This window comes from Crocodylus porosus, unplaced genomic scaffold, assembly GCF_001723895.1.
Source record: "Crocodylus porosus isolate Cpor-Errol unplaced genomic scaffold, CroPor_comp1, whole genome shotgun sequence".
In the NCBI taxonomy this organism is placed as follows: Eukaryota; Metazoa; Chordata; order Crocodylia; family Crocodylidae; genus Crocodylus; species Crocodylus porosus.
In genome coordinates this window covers 68,524,147-68,540,323 of record NW_017728931.1, presented here as the reverse complement: position 1 = coordinate 68,540,323, position 16,177 = coordinate 68,524,147, and the positions used below count along the sequence as shown (strand labels likewise).

The 16,177-nt window shown below is 42.1% G+C and overlaps 1 protein-coding gene and 1 long non-coding RNA gene across 3 annotated transcripts in view; both read right to left on the bottom strand.

Annotated features, from left to right (window-relative positions):
• Nucleotides 1-8,083: 8,083 nt before the first annotated feature.
• Nucleotides 8,084-16,177, bottom strand: part of TSPAN19 (tetraspanin 19) — a 36,005-nt gene continuing 27,911 nt past the window's right edge. For both annotated transcript variants that reach the window (XM_019543131.1, XM_019543132.1), the window contains one exon: nucleotides 8,084-9,357. In XM_019543131.1, coding sequence (XP_019398676.1) covers nucleotides 9,286-9,357 — 72 coding nt within the window. In that variant the 3' untranslated portion in view covers nucleotides 8,084-9,285. The remainder of the gene's footprint in view (nucleotides 9,358-16,177) is intronic.
• Nucleotides 13,704-15,197, bottom strand: LOC109315443. Its single transcript, XR_002102501.1, has 2 exons — nucleotides 15,119-15,197; nucleotides 13,704-13,968 (listed from the first exon to the last, which is right to left on the bottom strand). It is a non-coding gene; the product is annotated as an uncharacterized LOC109315443 (long non-coding RNA).

Sequence of the window (16,177 nt, the reverse complement as noted above, 5' to 3'; positions counted from 1 at the left end):
GGACTGGGAGGGAGGAAAGGAGAGGGTTTGTTTGCAAAGAGTATTTTTTGTCATTCCTGCTGTACTGCAACTCCAGTGGTTCTCATAGATAGCTGGGTGTCATCTCTTGTCCCTGACTTCAGTATCCTCTCTGCCACCTGGACCTGTGGTGCTGCCAACTGGGGAGAGGCAGCAAGCACCAGCAATTTTACCTCTTTTTTACACTTTGTCTGCAAAGCTCAATATACTCTTTTAATGCCTGTACATGAGTACAAGGGGAAGGGGGGGGAGTTGTTTCAGTGCCAATGTTTTGGCCACCTGGGAAGAGGCTCTGCTTCTCACAGTAGCTGAGCCCGGCCCTGAAAAATAAGGCAGAGAGGTGTGAGTGAGGTAGATTTGTGTTTCTAGAGAATGGGAGACAGGCTGCTAACCATCCTGGGTGATGGGTGTGGAGTTTAGCACCTTGACTGTGGTCAAGGATGGGATGGCGGGGAGGGTGTGATTGGTCTGCCTAGTGCTGAAAGACAGAAACCTCATGAGTATTTAGTGGTCTGGGTCCCCACGCTTTGAGTGGTCAGGGTGGAGCAATTCATCCTTCCCCCATGCCCTTCCATCCCTGCACCAGCCATCCCAACCCCTCCTGGGCTGCTTGATTGCAACATCCTGAGAGAGGGCTATGACTACAGGGATGGCCAGTAGCAGTTGTGGGTCCCCCTGTTCCCCCTTCCTTCTCCCTCCCCTTACCCCCAGGGGCTTCATGTTTCCCCCACTGCCTGGGTCCCCAGCATGCTCATGCGGAGTGGAGGTGAACTGCACCATTTCAGGCTGTACAGCATCCTCAATAGGTGCCTGATTCATCAGCAGAAGTTGAGGGAAGTCGGGCTGCAGGCCCTGCTGCTGCAGTGGCCACCATGTTGGTACAGGGAGGGCTGGGGGGCCCTTTGTGTATCTGGAAGGGGGCAGTGAGGTGTCAGAGAAGTGGGAGTGGAACACTCATGGCAGATGTGTGGGGAACTGCATTCTGGGGCCCATGTGGTCTGTAGGGTTGAAGACTGGGGTCAAAAGGACTCCCACAAGGCGGAGGACACAGATTCTGACCCCAGGTCCTAGGTCTCAATTTTGGTGGTATTGGAGCTTTCCCCCTGGTCTTGTGCACTGTGTTCCCTGCTCTTGACCATGCCTGAGATGTCAAGGGAGCTCAGATCCAGCTGCAGGTGCAACTTGGCTCCCACATCCTGTACTGACATGGGGACGAGCACCAAAGGGGAGGAATCCTTAGGGGCTGTTGCCAGGAGGATGGGATGGGTTCATCCATGCTTGGCAGCAGTGATCTCGAGGTCTCGGCATCCTTGGGTGGGTGAGGGTCTAGTTGTGAGGGGGCAGATGGAAGGATAGAAGACTGGAAGAGTGGATGGAAGTAGTGAATACACATAAGTGTGGGTCCTGATGCATGGTTTTCTCTATCACTGCAACTGGGTGTAGCCCCTGCTCCAGCATGACCATGGCTGCACTGGTCAGGCCACCCCCACAACCTCAAACTTTCCAGGGGCTTCCAGAAGACATCCCATGATTCTGGCAATGCATTATGCCCTGGCCTGAAAATTTCCAGGGTCCTCTACCTTCAATGTGGAGGCAGCTGGCCATGCCACACCTTCTCCTTAAGTTTCCAGGGGCATCTGCCTGCTTCCCCCAGCTTCAATGCTGTGCGCCCCCTTACACACCATACAAGTATCCGTTGTAAGAGAAAACCCCTACCCTGAAGAGCTTACAATCTAAATCAGAGAGTCAGACAAAGGAAAGAAGAAAGAAGATATTCCTATGCAGATGATCACACAGCATGTCATTGGCAGAGGTACAAGAACTGACTAATGAATTCAGAGATATAGCCAGGCATTTTAGCACCTCATATAGGTCATGCATAGCATGCCCCACAAGGTAACAAAATGTATGATGCATTGTTTTTTTTTTGAAAGAAGATATCTGTATAACATACCTTGATTGCATACCAATGTGTGTATAGCACAAAACATGAGCAAAATATACTGTGCCTAAACTATACACAGTGGGTACATCTACACTTTCAATTAATGGAAAGCAATAAACTCTGCAGCAGTTTGAGCTGGAGTAAACTAATCCCAGGCACAGGGGCTACACATGTGCCCAGGACAGCAGCAATTTGAGCCGGGGCGGAGCAGACCCCCAGCTGGCTGGGCTGACTGGGTGCAATATATGCCTATACTCAGCATTTATATGTGCGTTTCATTGCAGTAAATTAATCCACCACTGATAGTACTGTCAACAACCTATTAGATTGTAGCAAACTAATTTACTTCACCATAAGATAGTACCTTAAGCAGGTGCTTGCCACAGTGCCTGGAGAGGGACCCAGCCTCTTCCGCCCCAGCAACCCATCCCAGCACTACTGCAGGGCTTGCTGCCCACCTGCAACACAGCTGGGACCCTGGTCTCCACCATGCCAGGTGGAGAGCAATAGCACAGCTGCCAGTTCTGGGCTGGGGAAGGGTCCAGATAGGGGACTTACCATAGTTACCTTGCCATCAGCAACAGTACTATCTTACGGCAGAGTAAGTTAGTTTTCTACAACCTAATACGTTTGCTACAACTTAATACCAGTGCACATGGTGACACTTCATTGCTCAGATAATGTCTACTCCACGGCAAAGCATGTGGAGTAAAGCACACAGTAAGTACTATTGCAGCAAACGTGGTTTGGTGCCAGAAAAATTGCCCCGCTTCGGGGAAATTGCATTTCCCCACTCTTCCTAGCTCCCACCATGCCACGGGAGAACTAAAGCAATGGAGACACCACTATTTCAGGATTAAACAACAAGTGAGGAAACATGACATTTATCTGTTGCAATGCATATTAAGAGTAAATAGTTAAATATAAAACCATAGCAATTTATCTATATGGCATCTTCTAAAGAACCGTTGTCAAATTGCAGGATTTTCTGAGAATTTCAGTCCTTTAAAAATAAAAATCTAGGTCTGATAACATATTTTTCATATTTTGATTATTGTAACAGATTTATGTCCAAAAGTGCATAGCTTTGTTTTCATACGGTAACTCCACAAAAAAAGTAATATCAAGCATTTTATTTGAATGTGTAGCTTTCTTACAATATCAATACTTCCCTACATTAACAAAAAAATTATAACAGAAAAGACCACAAACCTAAATTAGCGTAAAAAGGAAAGGTTCACAAGTTTGCTGAGCTGCTGCCTACAGTTACACAAAATGCCATAAATGAGAAGTATTCAAACAAGGTAATAGACTTTTGACTTCTTAAAAACTAAGATGAGGCAAAAAGTTCTCAGCTGAGGAAGTCTTGTAATGGTTCCCTTTGATATTTATGAAGGGGCATCCAGACTGAGCATTTCTGCTGCTGGATCATTCAGTGTGGCACTGAGAGAGAAGTGGTTTCTGAGGCAACCACATTCATTCATTAGTTTGGAATATTAATTAATAATGATTGATTTGGGAAAAAAAGGGCAAAGTTCTCTATTCACTTACCTTGTTAAGATTTCGAAAAAACTGCGCTGAACCCTTTGGCTGGATCCAGACATGCAGGCATGTGTGGTTTAGCAACACAAACCTCTTTATGACACCACAAACCAAACTCCCAGGATGTTAAAATGTGCTCTGTGCTGCAAATTTGCAGCATGGGGACAAAATTTGCTACCAGGAAATCCCAGTAGCAAAAAAATAAAGCAGCGTGGAAAAAAGTGGTGCAGCGCATGCAAGAGGAATGTGTGTCAGCAGGCATGGAAGCTGGGTCCTCCTGAAATACTCTGGCTCTTGGCCAGAGCATCTCCACTGCTTTCTTTGTTGCCTGGCTGCCCCAGCACGGTGGGAGGAGCAGAAAAATGGCAGTTTCCCTGAAGTGGTACAATTTGACCCACACCAACCCACATGTGCAGGGGTGTGCACTGTGGCAAAAAGTAGCTACATAAATTTGTACTGCTATTATTTTTGCCACAGCTAGTGCTTGCCTCTGCATGTGGAGATGTGCCCATGGGGTTGCACCCACATAAGAATCATGTCTTGTACATATTTTAAACAAGAGATAATTTGTCTAGGATCAATTAGCGATCTTTGTGGTGTTTGGAAAAAACAATAGAGAAAGGGTATATCAGGAATATTTCTTAAACTCTAAATGTTAATGTTGTTTAGCAATAATCAGATAAACTGCAAAATTGATGGGCTCAGTGATTTACAAGCAAGTACATTACTGCTTTTGTAAACTCCTGCCTGGGGCAGGGGGTTTGGACCTGATGTTCTGTTTAGGTCCTTTCCAACTATGAGTATTTTACTGCCTCCTGATGTATTGTATTATTAGATGCAGCCCAGGGTAAGTTATACAGTCATCCAGGGAGTACTGAAACAGGAGAATTATCAGAACATACACCAATTAATTAACAAACTTAGTATTTGTGGTGATTTTAATTTTTGCTGGAAGTATGTGAATACAGCTAGAGGGAAATGCAATAAAAGTTAAAGAGAAAGGAAAAAAACTGTTGCATGTCTATAAAGAGTCATCATCAGTTCCTCCTCTAAAGAAATGTTAGTTATTTCACCTAGAAATAAAGCAAAGTAGCATTTTTAATATGGTGTAAAAATAATGATGTAGCTATTATGATCCAGAAAATATACAAGAGGCAAGGATTTTTCTGGGTGATATTTTTTATATTACCAATTGCATGATTAAAAGAGATTTAAACTACATTTTTTTTCTATCGTGAATTTAAAAAAAATCTTAGGATTGTTGACATTTTAAAATAAAATGAATTTTTATCTGGAAAAGTTTAAAATAATATGAAAACAAATACACAAATATTTCAGTGGCTGACGTGTTTGTCTCAGGTTTGTCAAACCTCACTATTATTCTGTAAATGTTTTTGACAAGAGAGCTGCTATTCACTCATTTGTCCATCGTAAGCAATGATACTAGAAACTAAAGTAAATGAACAAATATTTTACACATCTCCTACTTCTTCAATTTGCATTGATATTATGACGTTGGTGTAGAATAATTAAAACTTGTTTCTACAGATGTGGAATTTTTATGTTTGTATGAACAGTATTTTTATTCTTTTCAAACAAACAAAAATGAGATCAACATTGGACTGATTTTTGATGACGTTTAAATTGTACTTCTTGTTGTTTTTAATCTGTATAGGCAACATTGGTGTGCTACCAAAGAGGTTTTGAATGACTCATTCTAGCTGATAGATGGATATTTGCATGTCTGTGAATCAGGTGACATAGCAACACTGTTGCACAGAGACATAAAAATTTAATGCAAAACAATATGAGTATATGAAACAGTTCAGCTTGAAATGAAAAAAGCAAACAGTTTGCTAGTGATTAATGAGTAGAGGTACTTCTTGGAAAAAGAATGATGCGATCAGCAATCACGTCAGTCATGGAGTATTGGAAATGAAAGATACGTACTCTGTAATAAACCCATGCCCATTAAATTTTTAGTATAGAGTCCCACTCGAGAATCAGGATACAGCTGGAATCACTTCATTTATTTGTGTAGCAATGTTGCACTTTCTAAAATTTCTTAGACAGAAGCTATTGAAGTACAATAATATCTTGCCAGTTTTTTTAGTGTAGTTAGGAATTGTATTGTAGTTCAGCATCTGGCTTCAAAAGAAACCATCATTTCTAGAATTTAGATGTACAATCAGTTTAACGTTATACCTTTAATTCTCATACACTTGTCAATTTCTTGAGAAATGGCATCTGCAAGTACTTTAACACTGGGAAATAGTGAAAGCTATGCTAGGCTTTAAGACATATGTGAGATTTTTGCAATGGATATTGAAAAAGACAGAGTTTAGTAGAGAACATTTTGCACTGTCCTGCATTAGGACCATGTAGAAAAGCTTGGCTCCCAGGCAGAACTCAAAGAACAAAATGTCTTCTTGCTCTACTTCACATGGAGAGTATACCTGTTATGTCATTCTTTTGAATGGTGCTTTGTATTCCACCCCCCCGCCAATATACAGCCACTGACAATCAGTCCATATGGGTACAGATAAGTATAATTCCATCTCTTTTCCCTCACCCCTACAACAGAGATGGGTAACTCAGAGGTCTTGAAGTGGATTGCTGCTGTGTCTCTACCCAGTGGGATCCTTTTATCCCCATTCATTTCATACCTTTTGAATAAAATCTGCAGTGTAGTTTGGTTAGAATTAAGATTTAGCTACTCCGTATCACAATCACAATATCAAAACATTTACAAGCTAAAAAGAGCCATGCACTGCTATAGATCCCTTCTCACAGTTTCTATTTTGACCCACTGAGTTTATTAACGTAGATTACAGGGCACAGATCACCTTACGCTTGTAACAAGTAATAAAAACATACCAACAGATTGTGCCCCTGATTTGAAGTTACCGGAACGCGTAGACTAAAAAGATATAAATATATACCTGTGAGTGCTTTGCCCACTTAAGAGTACTGGCAATTCCAAGCATTTGGATGCATCAAAAAACTGTGAGATTGACCTAAAGTTCATAACATTTTGAAACAATGCATGTTAGAGGTTTTTGTTGGTGTCATTTATACCTGTAGATCACATTTCCAAGTTCTTCTGTGCAGCCATGAAAGCAAAAAAATCGTTGCTAATTAAAGATGCAATTTTCTTCATATTATTTATCTCTAGAAGCTGGAACTTTTAAGTAATAAACCAAATACTATTACCATCTATGGTAAAACAATGAGGATTGCCAACGCTGTTCAACTTTTAAAAAGCGCTAGTTAAAATTAAACAGGCTTTAAAATATTTTTATATAGAAGGACAATACTTGTCTTAAAACATTTTTATTGCTCCAGCAGTTACAGATTTTGAAAGTGTTGCTGCATGTGAAAACCATTCATTTTTATTCACAGATTAAAGCATTTCAAGAAAGTATTTCATGTTCTTCACAAGTCCTATACTGGAAATACTTGGCTGTGTATATCTTAACGCCCCTCTAAAAGTGCAGGTAAAGACACCATGAGATCTAATGTACAATCCACACAATTGCACCTCCTGACATGCCACACATACATGGTAGGAGGCATGATTGTGGGATTGCACATTAGATACAACCCATGTGTGTGGTGCAGGTGGGACAGAGTCCTATCAGGTGCGGGACTCAGACCCAGCTGCCTTGAGGCACAGCTGTGATCTCTTAGTCATGGGGGTGTGTGGAACAACCCATGACTGGGAGACTGGAAAGGTTGAGAAATTGTGGTTGAGTCTTCCAGCCAAAGACTGCCTACACATACAAATTAAAGCTGGACAGAAACCAGCTATAAAGTTATTACCCATTTTTGAGCAATAACTTTAGAGTTGGTTGGACCTTTTTAAGGCCCCATAGTTAATTTGCATGTGTGCCCTGTCTAAATTTACTGTGCTGTTAACAAGATCATTGCATAATAGATACAATATGTAGAGAAGGCCTTAAGTGTGTTAAAATGTTCTACTGCAGTCTCCCCCACAGCAAATCATTTCCACTATGTATTTGCTACTTTTATGTATGATGATATGAAATTTTACAGTTTTTTTACTGAGAGAAAATATGTTAAAGGAAAATTAAAATACAAACTCTTATTACTTCGAAGACAAAATTCATGGTGGGACTCAGGCTTCCAAAATACTGAATAAGACAGACTTTTCTAATCACCTTATTGTCGTAAAGGATAAATTCCTTAAGATCTAAGATCAAAGCATCGTGTCAGACTGTCTGTATGTATGTTTAACATAACTGAGATTTAAGTGTGTTTTTTAAAGAAAGGAAAAATTTGCCCTTTATTTTAAGTTACCATGAGATCACTGTGCTGATATGTTAATGTAATTAGTTCCATTAAAGAAAACAGAAGAATCTTGGTTACTGATTTTTTTCTTGAAGACAAAACAATCTTTATTTGAATATAGAAGAAAAATTTGGTTGATTTATTTAAAGAGTTAGAAACTCTGACTCAGTTTTAATAAGACTTTGCACTCTAATTTCTCCCTGGCACATTTATGTTAGGCAGTCTTTTCTGGGTTTGTAGAAGGATGAGTGGTAGGGTTTTTTTTTAAAGAATTCAGACTAGAAGCCAGCTCACTTGCACTAGCCTCGAATTGTGCTTTACAGAGTATGGACCCATTCCCCTTTTCTGTTAGTTTTACACTGGAGTAACTCCATTGATTTCCACAGAATTACCCCCAACTACCAATCTGCAGAATTTGAATTAAGCTTTTAGGAAAAGCCCTCCATTGAATTCGATTAACATTTCGAGGATTATAGGGCCCAGAATAAGATATGAAATGACGACTACTGCAAGATGCCAGGAGTTGAAGGGATTCAGTTCCCTTCAGGAAACTATAAGAAACTTGGTATCAGTATAATTAGAACCTGCTCAGATTTGATCTTTTTGAAAAAAGAGAGTAACTGTAACTTATAGTTACATGATCTGTATATGCCATAGTGCAAGTTCAAAGTACTTTATGATAAAGAGCCTGTGAATTAATCTGCCTCTGAGCATGTTTTCACATCCTTTCTTCCTCCTAAATGTTCGGGATCCCAAGTAAGTGCTTCCCTGGGTAATCTGTGACAGGAGGATTTTTCAGAACATCATAATAAAAAGAAAACTGGTAGATTTTGTCAGACACCAAGTTATTAGATTTTGAATAGACTGATGAATATCTGTGGTTCCGTTATACAACCATTTGCTGAGCCAGTATTCTTTCAAAGGTTGTTTTAAAGAGCCAATATTCAGTGAAACAGAATGCTCACTCAGTACTTCATTATGCATACGTTTTCAATAAATGTTATACCCAAGACCAGGGGCTGACAATTTATGGCCCATGGGCTACTGGATCAGGCCACAGAGCTAGGGCTTTGGTAGTGTTTGGCAGCAAGGGCTTCACTTGTGTTGTACTGTGCTGCACTGTGGCCAGGCAGCTGGATGGTCAAGTGATGGGGAACTCTCCATTAGCCCTGTTGCAGTCAGGCAGGGGACAGAAGTAGCAGCAGTCGATGGTTCTTAGCACTGGCTCTGAGCTGGGCCATTCCTATCCGCTGCTGGAAAAGGCTGCCAACCACTGTCCAAGACTATAAGCAAGACTAATTATGTATCTAAATATAAAATATAATATAGCTTGGCAATTATGGCATTTTAAGGCTTAGTCCAAAATTCCTTAGATTGAACAGGTATAATTCTACTGACTTTAAAGGGCCTTCAGATGTATTAAACAATCATCAGAAATGCCATGTCATATAACAAAACCAAAAAAAATATTAACTCTGTGGGCAAATTTTCTTCTTCTTGATGTTTCTGGACAGACATACAGCTAAAACGAACAAGAGAATCTGAAAAAAAGGAAGAAAGAAGCATTAAAAACTACAGTGATAGCTGCTTGCTCAAGGTTTTGTTTAAAAGTTATTCAAAGACTAAGGTAGAATGCATAGACAGTGCAGGGAGCCAAGACTGGTATCTAGGATTCCCTCCCCTACCTCCAGCTGATTGCCCTAATCACTAAAATACCAGTCAAAAAGCCCTTGCTTGCACTTGTTCTGGCCCTGTGACTCTTGGTCTTTGACACATGTTCATTTACAGGTACAATGGGATCTGATCCATACAATTGGGCCTGCTGCCACACATAGCAGGAGTTGCAATTTTGGGACTGGGAATCAGATCCAACGTGCACCCTTTCTACTTCCCAGTGCAGGGGGAGCCTGGGCAAGCCAAAAGCTGAGCACTTTCAGATCCAGAACCAGGGACCCTTTCAGATCCAGAACCAGGGACCAGGCTATGGCCCAGGACCACACTGTGGCCAGTTTGAGACCCTGGTGAGCTCCTTGTCAGGCTCTAGCTGATAAGGTCACCGGTTCAAGACCCTGACATGGTTTGTGGCTAGAGCCAAAAATCAGCTGCTTGTTGGCCCTAGCCTGAGACCTGCTACACATTCAATTTAAGGTGCAATGAAAGCCAGCTTTCATAAAGAATATTTTTATTGTTGATTTGATGTTTTGTGGCACTTGAATTGGATGCAGCTGTAGTGGCCTTGCCATTTATGCTGCAATTAACATGTGAATTATGGTATAAATGTGAAGTGTAGACAGGGCCTTGTATTCATGGCTGCCCAGGATCACAGTTTTGATAGAGTGCTACTCTGTACAGACTGTTTTCTGGGAAGTGAGCGACTGAAAAGTGAAAGGAAGGCCTAGAACCAGGTCTTAAAAGTATTTTAACCATAAACATGCTGTAGGAAAGCTGGAGAGAACCCCCACATCCTGCGTTCTTGGTTTTGAATGTGACCTTAGCTCTAGTACTTTGTATTGAACTCTATACTGTTGGTATGTGTTAGGAATGCTCCAGACACACCAGGCATATTAGGTTTCTTCAGTTTCCTTCATGGAATGTATGGCTACCTATACACTTGCTCAGGGGGTGGGGGGCTGTTTTAATCAGAGCAGTTCCTGCGCAACTGCTCTAATTAAAATGCCGCGTCATCATACGTATTCACAGATGTTTAGGGCTGAAAGGGAACTCATGAGATCACTGGGTCTAGCCCCCCTGCTCTGGGCAGGAAAGACTGCTGGAATAAAAGTAAGTCAAAATAAAAATAGGTTAATCTATGTGCAAGAGGTTCTGTTCTCTCACCATAATCAAAAGTTCCCAGATCTACAGGTTACTTCAAAATTAAGTTCTCAAATTTGGTTTTGATCCCTAAAGAGCAAACATGATTATGGATTGGTATGAAAGCTGTTAAGAGATACTGCATTAACCCCCTGAGTGTTTTAAAATGGCTGTGGGATGCTTTATCTAAACCTCATTTGACAAGGTTTAGCTAAAGAGCCCCATGGGCATTTTAAAATGTTCAGGGGTTTAATATACATGACACTGCAGCAATGCTGGAGTGTTCTAATTAAATTGTGGAGCAGACTCGATTAATCAAGTATTTCTAATTAGAACACAAAGGAGCATGTGTATAGGCACCCTATGTGCCACTTGGCCTAGTATCTGAACCACAGTAGAGCTCAGATACAAGCTATATATCTAGATGCTCAGAAACAGTTGTTTCTGCATATACAGGAAAAGCCATGTTATCTGGCACTTTATTAACCAGCAAGCTCTATTAACTGGCATGCCGGTTGATGTGGCAAAAGCAAAACCAGAAGCCCTAATTTGGGTTTCGCAGTGTTCCACTTTGCCAACTTTGGGCCATGCCCCAGGGCAAAGCAGCCTGAGTGGGACCCCCTTCCCTGTCCCCCAGCAGGGAGTGAAAGGCTGGTGCACTGAATGCCGTGGGAAGGGCAGCAACCTGACCAGGCAAAGATGCCTCTCAGGTAACCAGGGTATTTGGTTATCTGGCACCCCCCCCTCATTCCCCATGGGTGCCAGATAACAGAGCTTTTGCTGTACACCTAGGGAATACTGCAGTTCAAAATGAAGATGTCAAATGAATTTAGCCCATATGGGTTCACTTTCTGTAATTTAAGCAGTAGTTCTGTTTAGGTGTACTTACTTTCCCAATCTGGAGCGGGCCCTTAACCTCTTCGTGGCTCAATTTCCCTCCTGCAGAATTCAGATAATAGTACATCCCTACAACATGAAGGACTATAATGCACCCAGACTAGAGAAAGAGAATCAGAAAAGTGCAGGCTCAGGGGTGATCTGATGGCCACCTATAAGTTTATCAGGGGTGTTCACCAGGATCTGGGGGAACAATTGTTCACCAGAACACCCCAAGGGGTGACAAGGTCTAATAAACTCCTGCAAGACCATTTCAGGCTGGACATAATGAAGAATTTCTTCACTGTCCATTCCCCCAAGGTCTGGAATAGCCTGCTACCGGAGGTGGTTCAAGCACCTACATTGAATGCCTTCAAGAGAAATTTGGGTGCTTATCTTGCTGGGATCCTATGACCCCAATTGATGTCCTGTAGCTCAGGCAGGGGACTGGACTCGATCTTTCGAGGTCCCTTCCAGCCCTAATGTCTATGAAATCTATGAAACTTTTAAATAGTTTTTGTCTAGTGATTTTTGTCCTGTCTAATTTAACACCCACTCTCTTTCTCTGGCCTGAAAGGCTTCAGGGGTCTATAACTGCCTTAACTACAGCCTTCTATCTCCTCCTATCTTGTGCAATTTCCTTCCACTTTATTGCATCTTTGCCTATCCTTTCCAGATTAGTTTTTATGTTCTCTACCCATCATTGCCTTGGTCTACCTCAGCTTCCAAAATCTACCTCACACTCCTTCTCTCATTGTTTTTTGTGATATGCCTTGCCCATTTCATTTTCTGTGCTCTGATCTTGCTTCAGTCATTTTGTAAGCTCTTGATTATGTCTTCTCCTTCATTCTCCATTTTCTTGCACTGCACCAAATATTTTCCTTAGTACTTTGTTTTCAGACACTTGCAACATTTTCCATTTGCCTTTGTCAGAGTACAGGATTCACATCCACATAAAAGGACAGGTTGAACAACTGTATCATTGTGGCAGGTCACCTTTGGTGCCTGCCACTTTAGGAGCAGCAAACACGCAGCAGCCAGGTGCCTGATGAGGACAGCCATTTTGGCCCAAGGATATAAGATGGCTGCAGTTTGCTGCAAGGAAGGAAGGTGAAAACATTAGTCTGAGAGGCTGCTCAGGTCAGAGTCAGGAGGTAAGGGCAGGGACTATGGGGAGGAGGTGACCTCTTGTTCTGGGTAAAATGTAAAACTGCACCTTACTGGAGAAGGGTGGTCTGGTGGGGCTCCTAATGGCATGTGAGCCCCCAGGAAATACCAGGCCAGTTACCACCCCTGCGAAAGGTGGATCAGGGTGCCTTAAGCCCAGCCCCACATTCCTGATGGTGTTCTGGTAAGTAGGGGGTGCCCAGGGCTTGGTTAAGGAGCCCTGCAGAGCTTGGGCCAGAGGAGGGACCTGGGGCTGCACCCAGGTGACAGAGGATAGCCTGCTGACAGTTAGACCCCAAGTGTGAGGGGTGACTGTTAGAGAGACTCTGATTGCCTTGATTTCTTCAGTTATTTGATTGTCCTTTGTGATTATTGGGCACTTATACACATGCTGTCGGAGGTGGTGGGTAGGGGATGCTTTAACTACAGCAGCTCTGAAAACTACTCTAATTAAAGTGCCTGGAGCATCATGTGCATCAGTGTCCCCGTGCTGAAAAATGGTGGTATGGGTGCTTCAATTAAAACTCATTTGACAAACCTTAGTCAGGGTTTGAATTATACTTTGACTCTTGGGTGGGAGGGGGAGTCTGCAACCCCCCCCCCAAAAAAAAACAAACCCAAAACAAAACAAAAACTGGTTCATTGGCAGGAGGAATCTAATTGGAGACCCCCCTCAGTTTATGATTTTCAAATCTTAAAGGGGGCTCTCGTCTCTTATTGGGTGCTTACTCCCCCTCCCCCCCGGAGCTCCCCCATAATTTGCACCCTTGCTTTAGTTAAAATGCCCCCACCACCATTTTTCAGCATGGGGACACTGGAGTCTGCTGGAGCACAGGTGAGTCTGCTCTAGCAGACTTAATTAATCAAGTCTGCTCTGACGCGCTGTAATTACAGCACATCAGAGCACCCTTGATTACGAGTATAGACACCCACTGTTTCTAAATATTTCCATTTCTCTACGTCTTCCACATTATCATTCTGTGTTCTTATCTTCTTGTGATATTGAGATTTTTTTTCTGGATGTGATCATGTATTTTTGTCTTGCTGACATTCCCAAAGAAGTTGGGCTTCCTATCATCGATGGTGTTTCTTTCTTTTTTTCTCTTTTCTTGGTACTATTTCCATTTCCTCTCTTAGGCAGGTACTACCTGCATATACAAATATCTGGTGCAGTCTGTTTAACCGCAGATCTTTTCCTTCTTCAGCAGTGGTTCTTGTGATCTTGTCAAGCATCAAATGGAAAAGGATCTGTGACAGTGCATCCCCTTGTTTGAGCCCATTGCTGATTTCTATTGGATCTAATACATGAGAATTGAAGGAATGGTAACTCCCTTAGTCTTCAATACACATCCTGGCAATGCATTCCAGTCTTTTTGGGAATTCCAAACCTCACCATGATTGATTACTCATCTACACATGAGTTTAAGGCATAGCAATAAACTGTGGAGCTGTTTGAGCCAGAGTAAACTGCTTCTGGGCACAGTGTCTATACATGTGCCCAGGATAGCAGCAATTTTAGCTGGGGTGGAGCAGGCCTGGGTTGGCAGGGAAGCAAGGGGTCAGCCCCAGACGCCAAGAGGCAGCGTCAGGCAGCGGAGTGGGGGGGGGGGGTGGCTGGGGCATAAAGCTGCTAACCCTGCAGAGCCATGTGGCTAGGGGGCAGGCAGGAGTCTGGCCCCTGCCCAGTCACTGTCTATACATGAATTTCAGTGCAGTAAATGACCCCTCTGTAAAACTGCAGTTAATTTCTCCACCATAAGACAGTACTGCCCCCAACAGTACTATGTTATGGCAGAGTTATTTTCCTGCACCCTAATATTTGCACATGTGTAGATGGTGACACTTTACTGCAGAGTTAATTTGTCTACTCTGCACTAGAACATATGTGTAGATGCACCTAGTGACTCCCTTCTAATACTATCATAAGCTTTATCAAATCTATGTACACTTAATGTACAGCTTGCACAACTTCCCATTTCTTTTCCAACAATAATCTTATTGATTAGAAGATTAAGAAGTAGATCTATCTTTCTTGAACCTACAGTGGTAATCTTCCACAATTAATGACACTTATTACTATAATTATATTAGTCTTAAGAGCCCCAGTCATAAATCCCATTTTACCAACAGCTAACCAAGTAGAGAACAAAGAAATGCTTCTTTCCTCTGAGAGCTGACTTCTGCTGATTTCCCACCCTCCAATGCAGATAAATGTAACAAGTTGGATAAAATAATGTATACAAATGATCTATTTAATACTGGGCATCAGGGTCTATGAGGAAGTCAACATTATTTATCTTCTAAAGGCACCATTATTTATCTTCTTATGCCCCTTAACGTTAAGCAAAAATTCCTATGTCATTTCAACAGGGCACGACCAAGCCCAGAGAGTACTGAGTTTATTTTTGTGAATGTTACAAGACTGGTATTTTTTTTAAGTACTCTTACCTGTACAACTAACAGCCCAATATTGACTGCAATTAAGAACAGAGTGTTGTTTTCAAACCACATTTTAATATACACTTCACATCCCTAAGGAAATGGAAATGAACAGATTTTAAGTGTCAGATAACTTTTAACTATTATATTCAGTCAGAATATGTTTTACAATGTGTACCTGTTAACATGTTATGGAAAAACTTCCTGCCATGACCTGATAATTCTAACACTACAGAAGGCAGTAACTCTATTAATGTGTTTCTAGCCTTTTAATTGTTTAGGCAGTTTTAAAAATGACTGTTTTAGATTCAAACATACTGAATTTTACATTGAGGTAAAAAGGACTACATTTCTGTAGGAACATAAATGATAGATGTTTTTTCTAGGCAGGCAAGAAGAAGACCCAGTTCTTAAAGATCTTTCCAGACCACCCATCCTAGCCTTCAAACAAGCACCAAACCTTGCTAACCTCATCACCAGAAGAAAACTCCCTATGACCCAAACCACACCAAATGAATCCAGACCATTCCAGAACAAGAAATGCAAAACCTGCCAACACATCTCCACCACTCCCACTATAACCACATCCCACAACAGCACCATCACTATTCCTGGATCTTACACCTGAACCTCCAGAAATGTAATATTTCATCCAGCGCACCAAGGCTACGGACAGACTTTATACATAAACCGGTTTACGTGATCAGAAACTGGTTTAAACCTGTAACAGAACAGATGTTCAGTACACATAAACCAGGTTGAAAACTGGCTGAAACCAATCTGAGAGAAACCTGGCTGAATGCAGTATTAGACTTAACTGATTTGGCTCAAACCAGTTTATGCAATGTTTGTCCCAGACTCCTTGCTAGTTAAGATAAACCAGACTCCCCCAGCATCCTGGCATGCTCTCTGGGCTGGCCCTTTCCCTCTGCTCTGTTCCACAGCAAGGCTGGCCCTTTCCCTCTGCTCCCTGGCTGGAGCTGCAGCAGAGACTGCAGATAGAGCAGGGCCTGCCTGGCTTTCTGCTGGCGCACCCCCCTCACTGGTCAAGCAGGAATTCCACCCCCC